The sequence below is a fragment of the Centrocercus urophasianus genome, unplaced genomic scaffold (assembly GCF_019232065.1).
Source record: "Centrocercus urophasianus isolate 14NV4802_14NV808 unplaced genomic scaffold, USGS_Curo_1.0 seq_12, whole genome shotgun sequence".
Taxonomy (NCBI): domain Eukaryota; kingdom Metazoa; phylum Chordata; class Aves; order Galliformes; family Phasianidae; genus Centrocercus; species Centrocercus urophasianus.
This window is the reverse complement of record NW_024884364.1, coordinates 12741599-12766183: the sequence shown is the minus strand read 5'-3', so window position 1 is coordinate 12766183 and position 24585 is coordinate 12741599. Positions and strand designations below refer to the sequence as shown.

The following is a 24585-nucleotide window of genomic DNA, read 5'->3' as shown; positions in this document are numbered from 1 at the left end:
GTTCAGGCCGTGATTCAGCAGTTCCCATACAACTAGTGATCCTTAACTTCTCAGTACAATAACCTCTATGCATGCAAGCAGAATGTTTTACCAGAAATTCAAAAGCACTGGAAATGTAATGAAGAAATTTATTGTCAAACACAGTACTTCCATCACCACTGCTGCTAACTCTTTTCAAAAGATCTGAATTCTAGGGAAGACACAGGCAGTTCGGTGTGAAGGGAAATGTCATACAGTCGAGAGCCAAGTTTAGCTGCTCTCATTTTAAAGAATGACTCTAAAGAAGGGTGCGGAGTTTTATCAGGATAAAATTGGTCTGACAATTTTGGTGGTAGAGTAAAAAAGATTTAGAGAAACTGAAAATATTTCTTCTTATCCGCTCATCTTTCATCCATCATTAAAACTGCAGAATTAAGTTCTGAAATTCATATCTTCAAACATCTATTCTGGACGAAAAAGTCCACTGGATACACATCTAACTTTGAGCTATTATTTGGTAAATAATTTCCTTGTACTTCTTAAGTATCCCTTAACTCAGAGAAACCTAAAAGCTCACAGATCCCAAGAAACATTTAATCCATTCACTGCCACTTTCATCAAAGATGCCAAGAATGTTGCAGCAGGCATTTAGATGCTACTCTAGCTATGGAGGAAATAATAGTAATAATAATAATAATAATAATAATAATGAAGAAAAAAAACCCTACCCTCTTTAAAAGGAAGATGTTGCTGGATAGGATTTAAAAACTGGATACAATTTTACACGTGGTAAAACTTTGACAGTTTAGGCTGTACTACAAGTAGAGCTAAGCTCCTTTCCCTCTGTCTGAACAACAATGAATAATACCAAATACATCACTTACAAGAAAACCATGTGGCTTCAAGGCTCTTGTCAAAAAGAGTACTTATTAGTCTAAATAGACAGAAAAGCAAAAGCATCTGTAATAGTTCTTAGCACATTTAGCATATACATTTTCTTGACAGCAGTGAGAAGCCACAGAGTATGTTTAAAGTGAACTCGAATGCAAAATGAGTTATTTTATTGTTAAATAGACTAATGCAGTCATACCCAGAGGTAAGTTTTTCTCTTGTTTATTATTGCAATGCAGAAGGGATAGCTGAGAATGGAGGGAAACTACGGCATTTCTTCAGAGCAGCACTTCACATCAATAAACGCAGGCAACCTCTCTGTTAGTGAGAATTTTAGCTAAAGGAGCTTATTAACTGCAAATCCTCCAACTAGGGAGAGCAACATATTCCGTATAACCCCTGGGAAAAAGACAAGGACTGGATGCAACCACACAGTTCTTGTCTCTGGTTGCATGAAGCTGACTCAAGTAGTCAGAAGAAACCTCATCTGCACCATCTTCATAAATATAAACATGAAGAATGGAATTATGTTTTAAGCTGCCATTTCAGGGAGCTGAAGAGTTGGTGTTCTGTTTTTTGTTTGCTCACAAAAAATTGAGAGCGTGCACTATTTTGTAGTTCTTCAAAACTAACCCCGAATATATTTCTGAGGGTCACACTCTGACATTTGATTCTGTGAAATATTTAATGAATAGGCTTATTTAAAAGCGAGTCTTTCATGGAGAAAATTCTTGCAATATGAACTCATCATCAGATTTTGCCTTTATTCAATCCATCTCTCAGCAACCTCTAAGACTTCAATTTCTTCCACTTATTTCATAAAGAAGACCAAGAGAAACCTATAAAAACACACCATATTGTCTGTTTTTATCAGCTTTTTTCATGCCTGTGTTATTGGGCCACCAATTCCCATTAAGATACAATGTTAGTAGCTTCAGGCAAACTGAATCATCTCTACAGAAGTACAACCTGGTATCAAAGAATAAGGAAATGTTTCTTCCTCTACTTGTAGTTTTAGTAATGAGTTCAGAAATTCACTTTCAAATCTGATCTTACTGATGTTTCCATTTGAACAATTAAAAAAAAAATTAGAATTCAACCTCCCAAATTTAGCCTTGCCTCATCATTCACTGACCTAAAAATGATTTTAAAAATTATAGAAGAAATGGGTGGAAAATAGCAATATTGATGTAAATAAAAAGCATTTAAAAATGGCATACCTTGACAGCCCACCTCTGTGGTTTCTCTTTCAAAAGCTAGTGACTGGAATGAGGAAGGAGTTTATTTCCAATAAGCTCATTGTAGTACCTTTCACTGATAACTCCATTAAGCTTGGTGTCATGAGCAATCATGGAGTTTACTTACACTTAAAAGTGTTTCTACAGTTACCCTAGACTTACATCAGGGTCTACTGGACATTTATCTTCACCCACACTTCTCATTTCTTTCTCCCCAGTGAAAACCAAGGGCCTTTATTTTCAGCCTCCTGAAGCTTTTCATTAGATTCTTCTTTATTTTTTTTAAACATCCTATTTATGAAAGTTCAGTTACATCATCAACATAGTGAAAAAAGAATCATAAGAGACACAAGTGAATTATTTGTCTTAGCGTAAACTCTCAAAGGAACCATGGTAGTGATAATAAAGTTTATATTGGTAGTGTTTGTTTAACAATGTATGCAGAAGTACTTACATGTGTTCATTAATTTTCCACCATCCCCGTTCACAGCCTTTAATATTCTTCTCACTGATGGTATAGTTATGAAACTTCAGAGCTATACCGAGGTTCTTCTGTGGAGTCTGTTGTGAGTAAGAAGGACAGTGCAAGGCAGCTTCCTTTTCCTTTTGTGAACATAGCTCATGATAGACTTCAGAATTATCTCAGCAATTACAGTGCTTGGCAGTGCCAAGCTCTGGGAGCTGTGCTGACTTCCCTGACTCAACATCCAGCACCTGAGACACCTGGCAGCTATTAGCCCTCAGTCAAAGCAAAGGCTGGCAAAGGGCCACCACAGCTGCAGGCTTTCTTCCCCTCTAGCCAACAGCCCTTTCATCTTCAAAAAGCCACTGTCCATAGATAGAAGGCAGCTTTTGTGTCAAGATCAAAGCATTCAAATGCATCCAAATTTACTTGCACAGGGACAGACAGCCACAGTGGATTGTGAGCAAAGACACTGCACCTGTGCCACCTTTGAAATGCTGGGAGTTATTTCAACAATAACATGGTAGCTTTTTCTGACATGTTCAGTCAAGGACTCGCTAACATTACGGAAAATATTTTGAGCCTAGCAGTATCATAAGAGCTAATTGTAGCTTCCTTTATTAAAAGAAACAGAACTTTTTAAGAAACACTGTTGCCTCTTGCAAAAGCAAGGGCTGAGTCACAGCAAGAATTAAGAAACGAAGATTTTTCCTCCTTTCTTACAGAAAATACATAACGCGGAAAATTTCAATATCAAACTACAGGGAAATTAAACTGTTTTGAGAAAAAAAACCACAGACAACTCCCAAGACTTATGTTGGCAAACTATACTTCAGAAGTTCATGCTTAAGTTTAGCAAAAAGGTCATCACCATAATTTTCTGGAGGAGAAAAAAGCTGCAGATCTTGGCAAGCTAGACATCTCTCAAACTGGTACAATTCAACATGGGTAACTAGTAGCTCAAGTAGGAAAATGAGCAGAGTAGAACACATTTTATTCATTATCCCGTTCTCATAGAAAAATTTGTGATTACAAACAAGTACCAGAAAATTTCCCCAAAATCTCAATCTTGCATTTGTTTTATTTTCCCAATTTGGACAGCTGATCTTGCTACAAAAGAGGATGTAGTAATACATTTTATTTATAACTTTAGAAACACCACCCCACCATCAAAACCATCCAGAAATCCAAGAAGAGCTAAGGCGGAATACAAGTTTGTGCATTTGAAGGTCAATGAAGAAGAAACATTAAAACAAAATGTGATTTTTGGGATTTGAACTACTAAAGAAGACTAAAGTTTGCCACAGTCAATCACAGGATGATTGTAATACACTAACTTGACTTGACTGTGAAGGGCAAAACATAAACCAAAGATCATCTCACAGCAGAAAAATCTACTATCAGATTTTCTTGGATAAATGGAAAGACTAATCTCATCAGAAAATGCGTAATAAAATTATCTTAATCAAAATAAACTTATGATTTGTGTTCGGGAAAGTGGCTGAAAATATAAGTAGAAGGATTCTAAAACAAAGTAGTCTGTGGGATTGCATTGTTTGAACAGACTAACTTACAAGAGAACAATCCAATTTATTACACATAATGAAAATAGACTGAAAAAAATTATCAGCAATACTGGTGTGAGTAGAGGAAAAAGGTTCCTTTTTGTCCTCTTCATTTTTCCTCCAATTTGAGAAGTTTGAAAGAGGAGAAGAAATTTAATTCCTACATTTTCTGCAGTGAAGCAATTCTGCAAGCTAAAGTCAAAATGTATTTCTTCTCAGCTCTTTATCTTTGGAATCAATCAGACAAATTAGAGTGTTTGCTACATTAAGAATAAATGCACTGAAAACAAAACCAAGAGAGCACAGACAGCTATTCAGCTGTGCCGTTTCTAGGAACTGCCATATCTGTGAGGATGAAGATGACCTCTTCTCAATTGTTTCTGCTGTATTTCCAGGCATTGTGCTCTCAAAACAAGTAACAGCACTCAGAAAGAAGTCTGTGTTACCTGGAAGTTCCACGCACAAAGACATTTTGGAGGGTAATAGCTCGGGTAATAAGGACTTGTGATTCTCCCTTCATAGCCAATTTTCTCTTTTGTCACTATGGCTTTTCCACACCCTAGAAAAAAAAAAAAGAGGAGGCAAAAGATGGTAAACCATCTACTTCAGCAAAGCTATTTAGTTAGCTATGCATTCAAGTCTTACTCATATTTCACTGTAAAACTGGACAGCTTAGAAATTATGTTTATGTGGTTTCAAGTTGTCATGAATTACCCCTTTCCAGTTTTGCAGACAGATAAGGGTTGTAAACTCTAAGAACGCTTGCTGAGATTCTGCTTGATGAGAGGTACATGCAACAGAGTAAGCTCGTATCACCCACTGGATATTCTAAGGCTGTCAGAAATGACTGCAAACTTAGGCTTTAGCTCAAAGGTTTGGGAACAACAATGTTTTTTCCTTCTTTAAAGAGAGCCCTTTACTGGGATTTTGACTTCTGTCTTAGCTCTGTGGGACCAGGAGAAAACAATATGAAGCACTATCAGCCTCCTGGAAGCCAAAATGTGTTTTTATAACATATCAATGCATTTAGAAAGTTTAAAAGCAAACAAAACCAAACAAGTAACAACGTACCCTGAACATAAAGTTACTTATGATGCAAAATTAATCACGTGCTTTCATGATGGCATTTCAGTGCTTAATCACTCTCACCACTGAAAGTAAGCAGTGCCTTTTTGAGCAGCTTAATTGCAGCTTCATTTCCTCTTTTGGATTGCGTTATACTTTTGTCTTTACGCTACAAGGGTAAGGTTCCTTATACTCTTTATCATTGTGACCGATTTCTTCAAGATTAAATCAACAAAAGGCAGAAGAGTTTTAATGAACAAGCATAACTGAGTCCTTCATGTTACTGAGGAAGCAGAGACTAACAATCAAACGCAGACAGAGCTACTGAAGCTTTTCTCTCTCAAACTCTCAGTACTGAGGTCCTTCCACCTTTAACGTTATCACCAAGACCCAAATAAAGAGAAAGGCCCAAGCACTGCCACATCTGGAATAACAACTCCACCTACTGGCACACTGCAGCTCTGACCTACTAAGTTCAATTAGTGCTGGCTCAGCTTTCTACATTCATATTTTGCGTAGACTGCTAATCTGAACAGCCGAAATTTCTCCTGAGCCACTTAGCAATGCAGAGGAGATAAAGGAGAGATAGGAATGTAGGGAAATACTGAGATACAGAATTGTAAGGAGTCATTTATTCATAGCAAGGAACATGATAGCCACTTAGGGCTTTTAGGTAGAAAGAATACAATAAATGCATTTCCACGCATAACAAACTCACTTTCTTGTGTAATGACCTCAAAATAGCCGTGGAATCCCTTCTGTTCCTTTACGTGTGCTGCCTTAAATATTACCAGCATCAGATTATTCGTGGACACAAGTGATACCAAGGAATCAGCTGGTTCGCAAGCCCTACAGGGGGGGCAGGGGGGATGAAAAGAGTAGTTTGCATCAGCCGCAGGTTGTTCCCATTTTGAGTTTTTCCCTGCTGCAGTGCTCATGTACTTTAAAGCCTAGTTAAAAAAATCCATGCATTTAAACTCAGAAGTGCCTCTAATTAGACCAGTTAGAAACACCACTGATTTCTATTGACAGAAACTTAGAATGGTTTAGGCTAGAGGACCTGAAAAGTCATTCTGCTCCAAACCCTCTGCTGTGAGCACGGTTGCCCAGGATCCCATGCAACCCATCCTTGGGATGAGGCATCCACAAACTCTGGGCAGGCTGTGCCAATACCTTATCACTCTTAGAGCAAGAAGTTTCTAACATCTAAGCTGAACATCTCTTTTAGTTTAAAGCCATTCCCTCTTGCCCTATCACTATCACACTGTAAAAACTTAGTCCCCCTCCTGCTCGTAAGCTCCCTTCAAATACTGGAATGCCCCAGTGAGGTCCCTCTAGAGCCTTCTCTTCTTCAAGATAAAGAAGCCCAACTTAGGTGGAAAACAAGTTCTCTTACAGGAAAAAACTATGACATTTTCTTCCACTTAACATCTGCTTCCCACTGACAAAGAGAAAATTCCATCCATTAATGCACAAACTTTTCATATTTCATTATGCATGTGAAGATGCACTCTATTTGAAAAAATAAAGAAGAATCTGAAGAATATGTAATTTCTTTAACGTTTCCACCTCTTTACAGGGATAAAAAAAAAAAAGTATTTTTGGTATTGTGTGCATAGCAATAAGAGTATTTTAAACAAAGCAAAAAAAAAAAAAAAAAAAAAAAAAAAAAAGCATATGACAAATCCTCACTGATTTTCAATGAAATCTTAATGAGAATGTATACTTACCGATACAGTATCTTATGCTTGATTGGCATCAAAGAATCATAAATAGTTAGTGAGTCAGTGATGCAGTTATCTGCTTCAATCTGAAGGGATACTACTGAAAGACGTATAAGATGGCCCACTAATGCTATCAGTTTCAGATAGCACACTGTTCCCCCAGAGGTAGCATGGATATCCAGAGGAAAATGCTCATGTAGACGATCAGCATGCAGATCATACATACAATTTGTTCCTGTGGAAACATCACATTTTCAGCACTGGAAACCTGCTTGAGAACTCTTAAATCCATGCAGAGTACAAAAAAAAAAAAAAAAAAAAAAAGCCTAAATATAATTTTGAACTAAAGCAATGTATGAATGTTTGCATGCTTGCATATCCAAACAGGAAAACAAAGTAGTCTGTGCCACTCACTGTTTTTATTCTACTTAAGAGTCTGTGATAAAGGAGAAGTCTATTAATAAAGCTAAAGAGCATGGCAAAGAGTACTGTAAATAAATAGCTGTAAGGGTACTCATATAAAAGCTCTGCCATTTTGTCCAGAGTTAACAAAGATCTGCAGACCTCCAAAGGATAAACAACAAACAATTATTCCCTAGGAAATGTTCAGATTCACCTATTAATACAGGTTGGAAGTGATTCTAGAAACACTTTTGTTTAACCTCCTGCACAAAGTAGAGTCAAAATGAATTCAGATCAGGATTTTGTAGTGTCAAGTCTTAAAAACATTTGCAGTATTAGAAGTCACTGTTAGAAAATAAGCGTTATAAAAAATAAACAATACAACTTAGCCTAGACAAACTGTTTTTATTAAAAAACAACTACAACTACAAAAGCACATAACATACATTAGACAAAAATCACCAAAAAGTTACCCTACTTACATACAATTTTCAAACTGAGCTGAATAAAGCAAGGCTTTCAAGTCAAATATATTGAGGTGGTTGTTTCAATTAAATACAGCAGTCCCCATTCAGCAAAATGCTTAGGGATTTTTTTTGTTTGGTCATACCTAGAACTCTTAACATAGCACTTGGAAAGGTGAGAAGGAACAAACAAGCAAATTAGCAGAAATAAAACTCAGTAGATATTTGCATGAATCTCTATCTTCTAAGGAGACAAGTGGACAAGTGTCTGAAATAGTTACATTAATGGAACTTCAATTAGAGCACTGTGAAAATTCGCACTCACTCATCAATTCAGATTGAATGTTGGTATTTTAATCACTAGATGTTCAAGACAGGAAGAGGCAGGCCTTGCCCAACTTCCACTTTTTAGTTACAATCTTGAAACTAACGCTATAAGTGCTTGAGAACATTTTGTCAGAATCACATGCCATTCAAGTTCAATTACAGTTATAATAGTTCAACCAAAGCTCTAAATAGTTGTTTCTTGCTTTTTTTCTTTTTTTTTTTTTCTTTTTTTTTTTTTTATCTCCAGTAACTCTTTTTTTTTTTTTTTTTTTAATAGTAGTTCTTTGTGCATATTTTCTTGCCCCCTAACACAGCCAGTTTTAAATCAACAGAAATTCCTTAGAATTCTACTACTGTCATTATTGCTACAAAGTGAATTGCAGTGTGACTAGCTCTTTGCTGGTAAAGAGCATGACACATAGAATTCAGAGCTAGCCCTCCTGCTAGAAGTAATCAGAGTCACTGAACCATAGAATGGCTTAGGTTGAAAGAGACCTTAAAGACCATTCAGTTCCACCACCTTGCCACGGGTAGGGCTTCCACACAGTGGATCAGGTTGCCCAAGGCCACATCCAACCTGACCTTGAATGCCCCCAGGTATGGGGAAACCACAGCTTCCCTGCGCAGTCTCTGCCTCACTGCCCACTGTATGAAAATTTTCCACTTAACATTTAAACTAAGTCTCCCATTTTTAGTTTAAAAATATTCTTCCTTTTGTCCTACCATTATCTTCACATGTAAACAGTTGATATCCCTCCAAAACTCCCTTCAAGCTCTGGAAGGCCCCAGAGATGTTTCCCCAGACCTTCTCTTCTCCAGACTGAACAATCCCAGCTACTTGAACATTTTCTTCATAGGAGAGATTCTCTTGCTCTCTGACCATCTTTCTGGCCTCCTCTGGACCTGCTCCAACTGCTCTATGTCTTTCTTGTGCTGAGAGTCCCAGACTTGGCTGCAGCATTGCAGCTAGGGCCTCACAAGCATAGGTAGAGGGGAAAAATCACCTCCCTCTCCCTGCTGGCCACCCCTATTTTTATGCAGCCCAGGATACAGATGGCCTTTCAGGCTGCAGGTACATGCTGTTGGCTTGCCTCAAGCTTCTCATCCACCAGGACCCCCAAGTCCTTCTCCACAGGGCTGCTCTCAGCTAGTTCTTCTCTCAGACTGTACACACACTTGCTATTGCCTTGGCCAAAGTGCAACACTTTGCACTTGGCCTTGTTGAACCCTGGTAGGTTCATGTAGGTCCATTTCTCAAGCTTTTCAAGGTCACTCTGGATGGCATCCCTTCCTTCCGTTTTATCAACGGCACTACTGAGCCTGATGTCATCAAACTTGCTGAGGATGTACTTAATCCCACTTCCATCTTTTCACCATATTCTACAGACCTAAGCAGACATAATCAAGGAAACCCAGCAAATGAAACTGCATCAATACACGATTTTCTGAACCATCATAGCAATTCATATTGTTGCTCTCCTGCAACTTCACTGATATGAGCACTACTCATAGAAAACAGTTGTCAGCTGTGACAGACAGAACTGTTAGTCTTTGAAAGACATTTAGAACATGGCAGGCCATCCTTACTCCTTTATGTGAAAGACAATAGGTTAAATCCTAATAAATAAATGAAATTTTAAAAAACTATTCCTCTGTCCTGGAACACTGAACTGGAAAATGAAATTGCTATGCAAGCAAGCAACAATATATTTCTGTTATGTAATTAAAATGTCCATAAAGAGATGTGCAAAAGAAATATTACAATAAATTGTGAACTTCGGAATTTGAATTACTAAAAAAGGATTTAAGTTTGTCATAGCTAGTTCCAGGATTGACTGTAGTGCACTAATATGACTTGACTGTGAAGGGCAAAACAGAAACCAAAAGATCATCAGATGCTACATTTCTCATAGCAGGAAATCTACTACCAGATTTTTTGGGGGGATAACTGGAAAGATTAACGTCATCAGACAAGGTGTAATGAAACTATCTTAAACAAATGTAAACTCCCAACTATTTGTGTTCAAGAAAGCATCTGGAAATATTAAAGAGAAAGGATACTAAGAAAAATTAGTCTGTGGGATTGTGGTGTTTTAGAAGGCAACAATACAATTTAAGCAGGTTGCTCTGAAAGTAACATTTCCTATTTATTACCCTGGAAACTACAACAGATACAAAGAGAGCAATGACACTATTTGATACAGTAAATTCTCAGCTACAAAATGCTGTTTTTCCAGAGTCACTACCGTTAGCTATGCATTTTTACCAACGATGAACAAGAACTTGCATGCTACGCTTGTACAAATCTGCATCTGTACAGGTGACCCAGTGTCACCATATGTATCACCTACTGCCTCACTGTGCTCACATCTACTGTTTGGTCTCCATAAACATTCAGTTAACATTAATGAATGCCAGTGGATGCCACTTTTTTCAGATGGAGGAATTCAATGACATACCTTAGTTTCACACTCACTTCCTGGTCTAGTATTATATATGAAGGCTGGTGATCCTGCTTGCAACGGGGAGGTTGGAGCTTGATGATCCTTGAGGTCCCTTCCAACCCAAGTCATTCTATTCTATGGTTCACTGCCAGATCCCATTTTGTCAGACTGCCCCTCTACTGCCATCTCTCACATGGCAGAATGTAAGAGAATACTGACAAGAAGGTTCAGCATCTACTGTCATGCCACCAACATCTGCTTCCGAGTTCGTGGGCCAGTATAATAAAATAGGAAGCATTACTTTCAGAGAAGCCGTTATACAAGTTAATATCTCAAAAATCATAGATATGGAGGGGAATAAAGACCTTAAAAATCAAGAGTGTGATTTGACAACAAGAATAAGCCTGTGTCAAGAGCAAGAGATACCAGCAAGCCCCTGTCTGATTGACAGCTGCTAAATCAAAGACTTAACAGGTAGCTCAAAGCTGGTTAGTATATTAATGCTTAGCCCAGCAGTGGTTTTTTTTAAGTATCTACTGCACGTGCTAACGAACAGAGCTGCGACTTACTTTTGAACTCTTCTTGTCTACTTGTAAAGTCTCTGCATACCAGCAAAGAATCTCACAGGGAGGTTTAAAACAATAAATCAGACAGGAATATATGCAGTGTCTCCCACTACCCTGGCTAAATTGAACTGTTTGGACTAACTTCTGCTGGGGAACTCATTTAAAAGAAAAATGCATCATTAACCTTGGAGAAAAGGGAGTAAGCAGCATAAAGGATAGACAAAAGCTTTGTTTTTGTTCAGGGTAAAAGCTAATACACAGATTTAAATTCAGTACTGCCCAGATTAGAACAGGATTATATTTTTTTTTTTCAGCACAAAGTAATTAGCAAACAATTGCTAAGTTTATTCTCCACAATGCCACTGATACAGTCAAAATGAAGGCAGATAGTTTCTGTATTTGTCACATGCGAAACTCTTGGTCACTCTAATAGCAAGTAAGCAAGAAATGCCAGGGCTGAATTTAACCCTTTTAAAGTTTAAATTAATACTGAGAAGTACCTTTGAGTCTTAAGACATGAATTAGAACTCATTCTCTACCTCTGCCAGGAAGCTGCCAAAATGGTGAATTACCTGTTCCTGTTGTTGACCAGTAATCTGACCGAAGACCTGCTGCACAGAAGAAAGGTCAGTTGGGGAGGTTTATTCACATAAAGCTTGATCTGTCCTTTGTTCACAGAGCTAAAAATCTTAACCTACATTGGAACTAATTACATTAAACAGGGTCTTGAATCCTTCCCTGCTAATTTCTTCCCTAAACAGGAATGGCATAGCGTATACAAGTTGCTTAATGAATAGGCAGCTTTATAATATATATGTATACTGTTTATTTAACTCTAATACAGCTGTGAAAAAAAAGTCTCCTTTTCAGTGGAGTGGGTTGAAGTTTGATCCTTGCATAAAAAGAGACCCATCACCTTTTGACACCTTCCAAGTCATAGCCTAAGCCAAACCTAAGTTGGCTGCAAGGTGTCAGGCTTAGCTCCAGAATTAGAAGATAAACACTCCAAGTACAGAAAGGAGTGCTTTTGTACCTTAATTTGACTTCCAATCTTTTCTTTTCTACACCACCAGCCTCTCTCCCCCCATGAGAAGCACAGGATAGAAATGTTGGTATATTTATAGAACCTGTAACTCCAAGGATTAAAAAAAAAAAAAGTGCCCCTTCAAGGACAGGGACATGTACCAATACTAACCACTTAGTACAATGGAGTCCATGTCAACTGCAAGGTCCTGAAGAGTTCCCACTGAGGTCCGGTTAACGATGCTGGTCTGAATAGAATCCTTTAAAATGGCAGCCACACAGTCCTCACACAGTGCTTGGCCTTTCGCCTGCGGTACCACAAATACGATCCAGAAGTGAATAAGAAGGCCTCCATTATTGTTGTTACTGAAATAAGAAGGTCCTACAGATTATTACCACATTAAAAGTTTCCTGAAGGCTAGACTCTTAACACAAGCTTCTTTTGAACGACATGGCTTATTTACAAATTGTCTTGTTGGTTTGATACAATGAATGTTTTCTTTTCTGAAGAAAGGAGCCCCAAAATTCACATCTTATGCCCAGTTGAGGATCTTCACTAGGATGATTTTCTGGCTTTCGTGGTTTGCCAAAAACGTCATAACTACTGGAGTAAGAGCTGGATTACCTCCTAAAAATTGTTACAGAAATGGTACAGTTGCCATCTCCAGAAATGCAGAACTCTGCATCTCACTGCATCTCGTGTACCGAGTACTGTAGTGAGCGAGAACCAATTTCTACACTACTTAGGTAATACTTTAGATTCTAAATACGGCCACATCAATCTTTGCCTATTAGACGAGAAGAAAATTCCTTAAATCAAACCATACGCCAGAAACTCCTGTTCCAAAACTGTTCTTAGTTCAAGAGGATTGAGATACTTAATCCATTCACATCAACTGCACTTTTAGTACTAAAGTAAACATACTTTATCACAGCAAAGAGGTTTTCCTTTCTCCCATGCAAAGGCATCGGTCAGTACAAAATAATTTAATATCAATAGCACCTATAAAATACATCAAACTCTGCAATGTAAATAATATTGAGTTTCCTTGTAGCAGCACGTTAGAGTGGCTAAACATGAGGGCACTGATGACTTATCAGCCAAAGCATCACCATACTTCTTCAGGGACATTATTTCTGTGTAACTTAATTAACCTTAAGTTTCCATTTACCCTGCAGAAAACAAACTGTTGAAGTGACTTTAGTTTGCCCTCACTTGCATGAAAGCAACTGGGCAGGTTATACTTATATTTTGCTAGCACTACAAGTGATTACCAGAATGATTAAATTATAGCAACCAAAAACAGGCTTCTCTTCTAGGCTCATTGTATCATGTATTATTCAGCAAAAATACGAATGCATTAACCACAGTTTTACCTGACTTCTGTAACAGTGGACTGCTTATAAAATTTGGAGAAAGAGGAGGTCGTGTAAACCAAGTTCATCTGAAAGAGAAAGTATTAAGCTGATAAAGACATAGCATTTCAAAAAAAATCAGACATATCTAGAGATATTCTAGGTCTAGATTTTCCCAGGAATATCCTCTTTTTCACCAAGAATAAAAAAATCAGCACACATATCCAGACATACAGCAATAGACATTGACAGATTGGCTCTGCAATGCACCAATACTAAGTCCAGTATTAACAGGAACATCATATCTTCTGTACAAGGCCAGCTGATGTGTACAGCAAACACTTTTCCCAAACAAAAAGAGTTTTGAAAAGGGTGCACATTCTTTGCTCCAAAAGTTCCAAACACAAAGTCCTTATCTCTCCAAAATGCAAAACCTTTACTGCCAATCTTCAGGAAAACAATAAGGAAAAAAAAACTTAAAAAACTTTCAGGAAAACACTCATAACATGCATGTTACCACTAAGATGCAGTGAACAGTATACAATATATATATTTATTTTTACAGAATTACGAAAAGATTGAGGTTTGAAGCCTCTGAAAATCATCTAGTCCAACCTCCTTAAAGCAGCATCAACAACTGCTCAGGGCCACAACCAGTTGTTTTTATATCTCCAAGAATAGAGACTCCACAATCTCTCTGGACCACCTGAACACCTTCACCAGAAAACAGTGTTTTTTGTTTGGTTGTTCTGTTCCTTATCCCAATATTAATGGGGAATTTTCTCTATTAGCAGCTTAGCATTAACGTATTTCTTTCCAATATACAGTACAATATACATGGAGAAGGAAGAACTGCCATTTCATGCTGTGGGACTGCTTTTGGGGAAAGTATGCTCCCAGTTCTACCCAGTTCTTCTTCAGCTAAGAGTGTGATGATACCACGTTACTTCATTCCTCTTGTTGAAGGAGGCACACTGCTAATACCACCAGGTGGCACATACCTCAAGCTATTCAGACCCTATGCTGCAGCTTAATCGTTAACATTAATATCCAAGGGACTAATATGGTGGTTTGTTTGTTTTTGTTTTTTTTTTTTTTTTGAGGCAAAGCCTGTGAAAGTCATATTACTGTTATCTCCTAACTTTTGGTGTTTGACACAAGATGACTGAACAATTCTTTTAAGGGCCTAATTAAAATAGGGGGAGCTCAATCTTTCTCCAGATTAGGTTGCAAGGGATTTTGTTCACTGCTGTGACTATCAAAGGGGAAACGATCCTATCTTGAGAGGTTCTTTAGCTGCTGTTCTGGGGATCTCAGACCCATGAATCATAAACAAAGTGACAAATAGCAAACACAAAGCTCACAAACTCAAATCCCCTGCATCCCTACCGGCCTTTTTAGCCACTAGTCAGGTAACAAGATGCACTGTATCAGTAGTGCAAAATTCTATCAGTGAGTTCAAGCAAAGTTTAGAGACAAGAAATAATTTCCAAGTTATGTTCAAGTACAAGGTGGTGACACTGCCAGTTCACCCACTTATCTGTCACCTCCCCCTGCTGAAATAGCAGCAAGATAAGCCAGGACAAGAGCAAGACGTAGGGCCCAAAGAAGGTTGGAGCTGCTCCCTTGTGGGTGGGAAAAGGCAATACCTGCACAGCTCCATCTCTGCCCTGAAAGCACTTCAACAGACATCGACATGCACGATAAGAAAACTAACTTCCTTTCAAGCCTTTCATGACAGCTTCTAGGGGGAAAAACGTCATCCCTCTTATCAAAGATAGAACAGGAAAACATGACCATGAGTTCATATTATAAGACAGCAAAAACTTAGCAATTACTCAGAAATCTCATTTGCATTGACTTTTTTGTTTACTTGTTTTAGGTTTTTTTTTTTTTTTTTTTTTTTTTTTTTAAATAAGTGCTTTAATGCTTTTGTGGACAGTGCTGCATTACTAGACTGTAATATTTTTTTCCTGTCCACACTACATGTCTTTAAAGGTAAATTTGCTTGTAATTAAGATGCACACCTCCCCTTTCCAGCTGTAAAGCAGTTCTAACTGTATACCTACAACACTGAGCACTCCTGCTGTGACTGATCGAGGCATTTGGGAAGAATAATGCTCTTTAAATATCTGTTATCAGAAAGAAATTTAAATGTAAACGTGTATGAAAGTTCTAGTATAATTGTAGATGCTCTAAGGCAGAAGACTGGCAGCAGATTCCAATTTGAATGCAAAAGACCTCATCAATGTCTTGAAAGTGGCAATTAAGTTTTGAAGGGTTTATGCAGAGTTCTGTTCACAGACTCAGATTTGTGGGGGACAATATGCAAAATTTTTAGTAAATGTAAATGTCAAACAGACCTCTCCGAAGTTTGACAATAACAAGCTATAAGCAGCTAGTTCCTTTCTGCCTCCAGACAGCCACCTTTGCAGTCTTCTGAGGGAGGAAAAAAAACCCAAAGAAGCAGAATACCACACCAGACTGAATGGCACCTGAAATTTCCATCTCCTGTTTACAGCTCTAGTTCCTGCTACTTGTTGCTAGCCAAACAGCCCACTCATCTTACCACACGCTGGACGTTCTGTGCCACAGAGAGAAATTCTTTTGACTCCTTCTGCCTATATTCAGGGAGAAACTCTATGTTGGCAACACGGAACAACCCAACAAAGTACAACGCATCTTTGTTTTCTGCCTGAACTGCAAGAAAGAAAGAAAACAAACTAGTTATTCTTTAAATAACGCATAAATGCTAAACTAAGTCCACCCATTCAGGCCTAAGGTAGAGAGATCTACCAAATCAACACTACATTTTCATAGCCAGTTGATTTAGATGACTGCTATGATATGAAGGTTAATTAAGAACCTGCTTTGTGCACACAATATGAGATATAGTGGTATGAATGAACAAGCATAGTAAAGGCAATGTCAACATCCATATCCTGGAGTGCCCCTAAGGAACCTTAGGCAGTACTAGTGCCAAGGCTTTCAATGTCCACATCAAGCACAAAGGCAGCACTCCACAGGAACTATCATTTCTTTTCTTGTCCTGTCCAGTGTTTTTACAGATCATGAAAAAAGTATTTCCTTTGTATATTTTCCTCCTTCTTTAAACCTATTCCGCATAAGGAACAAAAAATTTACCTGGCCTCCAGCAGGCCTAGAAACACAGTGGAAGTCACAATTCATGAGGAATCAAATTATCATAACTATATGCACAATTAGCTAGCACACAAGAAATGCTTTATATAGCCCTTGATAAAAGACAAAGCACAATACCTAAACCAATAGCTGTGAATTTACAAACATAACAGCAGGCAATCATATGAAGTTCTAACAAAGGTATTCAAAATTCTTCCATATCCCATTTAAATAAGATTCATGAGGGTTGATTTGTTTGTTCTGTTCTTTAAGAAAGAGCCTTCAAGACAAGGGAGATCCTACAAACACTGAAAGTGTTATTAGTGACTTTTGAAAGAAGACTGAGCTTTCTGCAACTCACCAATGAACAACCACAGTAAAGTCCAGGTTACAACTCCTAAAACAAATAGTATGAGGGTAAAAAGAATTATTTGGTTTTGAAAATTCCACAGCATCTTTTCTTTTTTCTTCAGCTTGCCATGTTTTTTCCTCGCCAGAATCCTCTTTACCAACTTGTCTTCCACAGATACCATTTGGACTGAGATGTTGGCTACCTAAAATAAGGTGAGAGACAACAAGCAAATGTAAAAGCATTTGATTGATAAAAACCTAGAACAGAAGCTCACATACAGTCATCTGTGTATAATCAATGAATATTAAGATGTCATAATTACAAAACAAACAAGAGAGTTTGGCAAAGCAGATTACGATAACAAAAAGAGAATAGATAGAAAGCTTACCCCTATCCTAGCCTCACTTACAAAACTCCAGCAGATTGGATCTCCAGAAGAGATCCTTCCCCACTGGTAGCCAGCTCTTAAATAGGTCCAGGAGGGGTGCAGCCAGCCTCCACCCCTTCCGGCAGCACAGGAGAATTGCCTTCACCTGTGCTCCTCTGGCTGACTCATGGCTCAGCTCAGGTGATCAATCAGAGGCTCAGGCCGTGATTCAGCAGTTCCCATACAATCTGTTACTGCACATACAAAACCATTATTAATGCAGCAGCAGTTTAAATTGCAGTCAGGAAGCAAGGTATTTTTTTTTCTAGACAATTGCAGAGGGAATGTAAAAACACAATGGTCCCTAGGATAACAGCTTACTATGCAATAGGAATCCAGAATTAACCATCTGAACAAACGTTTATACCTTGTGCATCTCCTGTTAGTGTAAATTAGCCCTCTTTTTTTCTAAAAAGCTGGCAAACGAATTACCTTTTACTGGTTTAAACTGCAGTGTATACACAGACAAGTACTGCAGAACAGCAGCTTTCCACTGGCAACTTGCTGACATAACTTAGCAAGTGGTCTTACTGCCCAAACATTCACTAGGGTGACGCAAATTTGGTGCAAAATCAGGCACACATTTAGTCATTCATTCCTCCCTTTGCATGAAATAGAAGGGAATAGTTACTAAGGTGTTCATATAGTCTGTCCTTTTCCCAGTACTATCTTGTCATTTCCCTGCTAAGGAACCAGGAGACAGATGCATGCACACTTATCCTTGCTTCCTCCCAAGCCTATGGTCAAAGCATTACTGCTCTTCCAAAAATAAAGCACACTTTCTTCTCAGACCACAGCTATTCCTATAGTAGCTTCCTTTCAGGATGCAAAATCATGGGTTTGGGCAGCTTCTTCCTGCATATCCAGCTTCCTTTAAGAAATTCTCCCCAGTGAACAGGAGGAAACAACAGAATTCTTGTTGGGATAGAACCTAAACAAGGTTATTATCTGGATCTGCAGCCCCGTAAAAGATTTTTTTTTTAACTACAGTTCCAGTTGTCCCAAACTATTCAGAATATCTCTTGACTGTCTTAACTCAGTTTGAAAGACTAGTATGTGACCATACCTGCATTTACTGGAGCAGTTTGTATTCCCTACATTATTCATCGTTTTGTCTGTTCTTCAGATGAAAATGCCTGAGGGAGTGCTTGGTACAAATGGATTCTCCATGCAAAAAAATCAATGCATGTAAGCCTACAAATACTGTCTATCAATAGGTACATGCACAGCAAGAGCTGTCAGGGAAAATCTGTGGGATTTCATAAAATTCCTGCCAGGAGAGCTCTTGCGAATATTTCCTAACAACATCAGGTGAAGGTTCAACTATCTTTCCATGTTGACTCATTGTCTTACCCACACAGAGATTAGCTGGCAAGTTCCTGGGCCATTTGAGACCTTAAAAACTGAGTGCGTTGGGTATGAATATAAATAGGGCCACAATACCTAGCTAAATCTAGAATTTTAACTACAGAAAAACTTACGTTTGCTTTTTAAATCACAACTATAAGTTACATAATATTGCCACATAATAGAGAAGATTCAAGAAACATCTCAAGAATATGTTGTGCTTGTGAGAGGGAGGCACTCACAAGGATGCCTTGGAAAGCTGTGGGATCTCCTTGAGAGAGGCGTTAACAAACTCCTGTCAAAAGTTAGCAGCAAGAGCTTTTTGTGGGAAGACTTGTATGAAGTGCACCACAGATTGTGGATCAAAAGACCTGGTTCAAGATTTCATGTGTACAGAGATGAACTTCAGCACTGCAAATATAAGGAAAAAGCTCATTTTTGGATGTGGTCTTTCAGAACAGCTGAATTTTCATGACCATTTTCAAAGTGCATTTCCCTCACTCTTCAGCCAATTTTATGCTATGCGTAGGCTGGAATGCACTCAGAGTTGCACCATCTCCCAGCTATTCAAATCAGGAATGTGTCTTGACGTGACCCAGTGACAACCATCGCATTGTTTGCTCAGGTGCAGATAGACTACCTCTGCTGAGGTACAGACTACTCTAGTACAATAGGAGAGCTCACAGCAGAACAGATACATATATATCAGCACAGGCTGATAAATCTTGTGCAAATTGAGCTGTTCCCAGTGCTGAATAGGCCTCCATAGCCTCTGCAGGGTTATAAGGAGTAGGCAGTGAGGAGACAGACTGCAACAAGCTTCTAGGCTACTTGCCATCATTTAATTCTTCAGAGGCCTCTCAAAAGGTGCAGTACAAGAATATGTGGACTATCGTAGAATAAAAGATGTAGGCACGAGGCTCATTCTTCAACACTACCAATTGTATTTCACTGGAGAAGGCATCTATCCAACAACTGCACTCCAAATTATCAACATGGGTTGCTACATTAATTCAGTGACTACAAAAACTGTATGTCTTTGGAGCCTGACATCCAGGAAGTGCTAGGCATAAATACTAGCCATTTGCAAAAGCCATTTGTGATATAATCTGAAATAAGTTTTTGTTTCCTTCTGCCTAATGCTATCAGAGCCACATCTGAAGTACTGCTCCCATCAGTACAAAAGAGATGTTAATAAACTAGAAGGGTCTTTAGCTTGTACCATGAAAATCTGAGAGCTGTAAGTAAAATCAGTGTAAGTAATGCTAGTCATATATTTCCCTGTCTTAAGTGTCTTACAGAGAACACACAGCCACACTTCTTTCTGTGATGCACAATGAAGAGACAGCTGCAGCAGTCACCTATGGAAGCAGGGGAAATTCCATCTGGATACACCAAAAATAAAGCATTTCTCCTTAAAGGCTGCACATCCCTAGAGTTCATAGAATCATAGAATCATAGAATCACCAAGGTTGGAAAAGACCTAAAAGATCACCCAGTCCAACCGTTCACCTATTCCCAACAGCTCCTACTAAACCATGTCCCTCAACACAACATCCAGTCTTTCCTTGAACACCCCCAGGCTCGGTGACTCCACCACCTCCCTGGGCAGTCCATTCCAGTGCCTGACCACCCTTTCTGAAAAGTAATACTTCCTCATGTCCAGCCTGAATCTCCCCTGCCGTAGCTTGAAGCCATTCCCCCTGGTCCTATCACTAATGACACGAGAGAAGAGGCCGACCTCCAGCTCTCTACAACCTCCCTTCAGGAAGTTATAGAGAGCAATGAGGTCTCCCCTGAGCCTCCTCTTCTCCAGGCTGAACATTCCCAGCTCCTTCAGCCTCTCCTCATATGGCCTGTGTTCCAGACCCCTCACCAGCTTTGTTGCCCTCCTTTGAACACGTTCCAGGGCCTCAATATCTTTCTTGCAGTGAGGGGCCCAAAACTGGACACAGTACTCGAGGTGCGGCCTCACCAGTGCTGAATACAGGGGAACAATCACCTCTCTGCTCCTGCTTGCAACACAGTTTCTGATGCAAGCCAGGATGCCATTGGCCTTCTTGGCCACCTGGGCACACTGTCGGCTCATGTTCAGCCGAGCATCAATCAATACCCCCAGGTCCATTTCCTCTACGCAGTCCTCCAGCCACACCGCCCCAAGCCTGTAGCGTCGCCTGGGGTTGTTGTGGCCGAAGTGCAGGACCCGGCATTTGGCCTTGTTGAAACTCATCCCATTGGCTTCAGCCCAGCTCTCCAGCCTGTCCAGATCCCTCTGTAGGGCCTCGCTACCCCCAGGCAGATCCACACTTCCAGCCAATTTGGTGTCATCTGCGAATTTACTGAGGGTGCACTCGATGCCCTCATCGAGGTCATCAATAAAGATATTGAAGAGGACAGGCCCCAGCACCGACCCCTGGGGAACACCACTCACAACCGGTCGCCAGCTGGATTTGACTCCATTTACCACCACTCTCTGTGCCCGGCCCTCCAGCCAGCTCCTTACCCAGCCAAGAGTGTACCCATCCAAGCCTCTGGCTGCCAGCTTCTGCAGGAGAATGCTGTGGGAGACAGTGTCAAAGGCTTTGCTGAAGTCTAGGTAGACCACATCAACAGCCTTTCCCTCATCCACCAGATGGGTCACTAGATCATAGAAGGAGATCTCAGGTTGGTCAAACAGGACCTGCCCTTCATGAACCCATGCTGGCTAGGCCTGATCCCCCGGTCACCCTGCACATGCCGCATGATCTCCCTCAAGACAATCTGCTCCATAACCTTCCCTGGCACCGAGGTCAGGCTAACAGGCCTGTAGTTCCCCGGATCCTCCTTACGACCTTTCTTGTAAATGGGAGTCACATTGGCAAGCCTCCAGTCATCTGGGACCTCACCAGTCAACAAGGAGCATTGACAGATGATGGAAAGCGGCTCGGCTATCACCTCCGCCAGTTCCCTCAGCACTCTCGGGTGGATCTCATCTGGCCCCATCGACTTGTGGCAGTCCAGTTGGAGCAGTAGGTCTCTGACTGTTTCCTCCAGAATCACAGGGGGGGGAGTTATTCCAAACTCAGTGGGACTGGGCCCCAGGAAATCTGTTCTGCTTTGCTCTGTTTGAAAATAGCATTTGGTAGGTCACCTTCAGAAATTCTCACCATCCTACACTTGTCTGATTCTCTGATATTATGTCCTAGCAATGCTTTAGATGAGAGAACTCTGTATACCCAAACAGACAGAAGCAAAGACTCATCATGACAAAAGTCCTGCCAGGCCCACAGTCAAACACAACAGCTAGCCACCTTTGATTGCAGAGCTGAGAATGTACACAAGGGAGTTAAAGAAATGACTAAGTTTAATATTGGAATAATTAGACCCAGTAGTATACTTTACAGTTTCCTCAAACAAAATGTGAAAAAACTTAACTGAACGAGTCCTGGCCTATATCTTCTGTTTAGTATAATACCAGTACTTATTTTCCATCTTCTCAAAAAGGACAAATTTGCCTGTTGTATTTGTAAGGCCTTATTGAGCACAATTTAATGTAAGATAAACACAATTTGCCTGGTTTTTTTTGTTTTAAGCTTTGTTCTGTCCTGTAAAGTTCAGTTACACTCTCAGATGTTCACTAGGACAACTTAACACAGGTCAACAATGTTTAAGATCTGAAATTTGAGTCATTTTATAGATCAGTGAGTACACTTGCTGCTTTTATCATGTTTCCCCCCAAGAAAAAATTATACTAAAATCTTGACATTTCATTCTTGTTCATATCTGTCGATCTAACCAGGCAGATTTATTCTTAAAAAACAGAAACAGAAATCCCTGTCAAGGATCAACAGAAATTACATGGTGTTGATGTCACTGGAATATGAGTATACACTGGGAACAGTTTGTATCTTCATCTACTGTAATAGTAACCTTATTTTTTAAAAGATGCACTTCATGTATCAAGGCTTTTACAGCAGAGTTTACTGTTTCAGAATTCAGAGCAGTATTGAACACTGTGCTCTACATTTTAAATATTTCCCTAGGTTAAATTAGTTTATCATAAACAGTTTGTAAGAAGGAAGATAGTAGCAAAGTTAAGCTGTTACCTTCCCTGAACAGGGATCACAATTATTAATTCATCTCTCTGCTGCTGCAGCTTACTTTCCGAATTCTGGAAGTGTTTTCCAGCTAAAATTGCAATTTGACTATCACTGAATTATTTATTAACTTCTTTGTCATGAGTAATCCTCTTCTGTGTCACCTCAGGGGACAAAACACAAAACAAAACAAAACACAAACACTTCACTTAATCTAATGCTTATTTTCTTGTCTAGAAATAGATTCATTTTTGGAAAAACATGCTGCCATGTTACTATTATAAGCTATTCACGTTGTTACTTTAACAATCCCATTATTTCAGCTGCCTGAAAGTATATGTTATTAACAATTGGAAGATAATACAAACATACATGGACTTTTAGAGATTAAGCTATAAAATGTAAAGGTGGAGGAAATCTTGGAATGTCAAGGTTAGTACTTGAGAATTAGATCATAACAGATCTAATAGATGCCAAGAAGTATATGAAATAAAGAATGCTTAAGACAACCTACTTACACTTAGGTCATCTTCAGGCTTAGCTGCTGGGTGATCAATTCTTTCATCCATTCCAACAAAATTAGTTTTATTGCTTGTCTCAGCTCAGAAAGCCTTGCACTTTTTCCCCAGGCTCTGCTTCTCCTTCTGAAGCTGAGGACAGCTGACAGCAACGACCAGGACCAAAAGAGGCATCGATTTACTTTGATGAGTTTCCAGTTGTAATCTCATCTGCCCTGTTGCTCATTTGTGAATATTAGAAGGATGCTATCAAGTAACTTTAGACATCAGTCTGAATATAACAGGCTTTTCATAGTCTTTTTTTTTTTTTTTTTAAGCTGAAATAGACTTCAGCTTGTTAACACATCAAATCAGAGTGCTGAAATCTACACATCATTAGAATCTAACAAAATCAGTTGCCATGAACAATAAAAACCATACCAAATAAAATGCAAGTGAAAGAAAAATTACACAAGTACAAAGAAGGGGGAAAGAAAAGTAAGCACCTTGAGTAAATAGGGCTTCAAGTAGCAAATGACCATTACAAACAAAAATAACATTCTGACTCAGAATTTCATAAGGTACCTTTTGAAGACTCAAAATTAGTTACTTTATTGTAATCTAGAAATAAGCATATTTTATATTGTTAAAATAGATAGTTTCAAACTGAGACTCCTTTTTTGTAATGAGAGGCATGAAGTCACTTGTACCATAATAGTAGCATCCTATTTTCTTCAGTAATTAAATATTTATAGAGGATGTAAAACAGTACTTTCTTCAATGAATACTAACTATAGAGCTGTCTGTGCTTTTAAGTGATTAACAGTTTTAATGCCTTCCTTGGGTCAAGTTCAGAAATGGCATTGGAGAAAGGGCAACTTTATTTTATTTTTTAAGAAGTACACATTCTCTGAATTTATCACTGAATATATCAAGCCTACACTAAAAATCATGAAAACATTAGCAACATAATAATGGAGAGATATAGGATAGATGGAAAAGATGCAGCCAGACCTCATAACAATCTCCAAGGAAAATCTATGCTCCATCGCTGTAACTAGCAATAGAATTCTTCAAATATGGGTCTATGGGTCAAGAAATCCTACAATTACATGAAGTGTTTGTAAATTAAGATATTTTGTCTATAGGTTAGTCCTGGCTTATGCCATGAAGCACAGTGTCAGTGTCTTCAATATCTATTTTTTGTTATTTCTGCCAGAACTGCAGTGTATTTTATC

General features: G+C 39.0%; 1 protein-coding gene across 1 annotated transcript in view; it reads right to left on the bottom strand.

The window, feature by feature from the left end:
- Positions 1-23428, bottom strand: part of TMPRSS7 (transmembrane serine protease 7) — a 34477-nt gene extending 11049 nt beyond the window's left edge. The window contains exons 1-10 of the mRNA XM_042809516.1: positions 23369-23428; positions 17010-17202; positions 16077-16207; positions 13529-13596; positions 12324-12517; positions 11701-11739; positions 6932-7160; positions 5920-6050; positions 4583-4695; positions 2563-2669 (exon numbers count right to left, since the gene is read on the bottom strand). Coding sequence (XP_042665450.1) covers positions 2563-2669; positions 4583-4695; positions 5920-6050; positions 6932-7160; positions 11701-11739; positions 12324-12517; positions 13529-13596; positions 16077-16207; positions 17010-17202; positions 23369-23419 — 1256 coding nt within the window. The 5' untranslated portion in view covers positions 23420-23428. The remainder of the gene's footprint in view (positions 1-2562; positions 2670-4582; positions 4696-5919; positions 6051-6931; positions 7161-11700; positions 11740-12323; positions 12518-13528; positions 13597-16076; positions 16208-17009; positions 17203-23368) is intronic.
- Positions 23429-24585: the final 1157 nt, after the last annotated feature.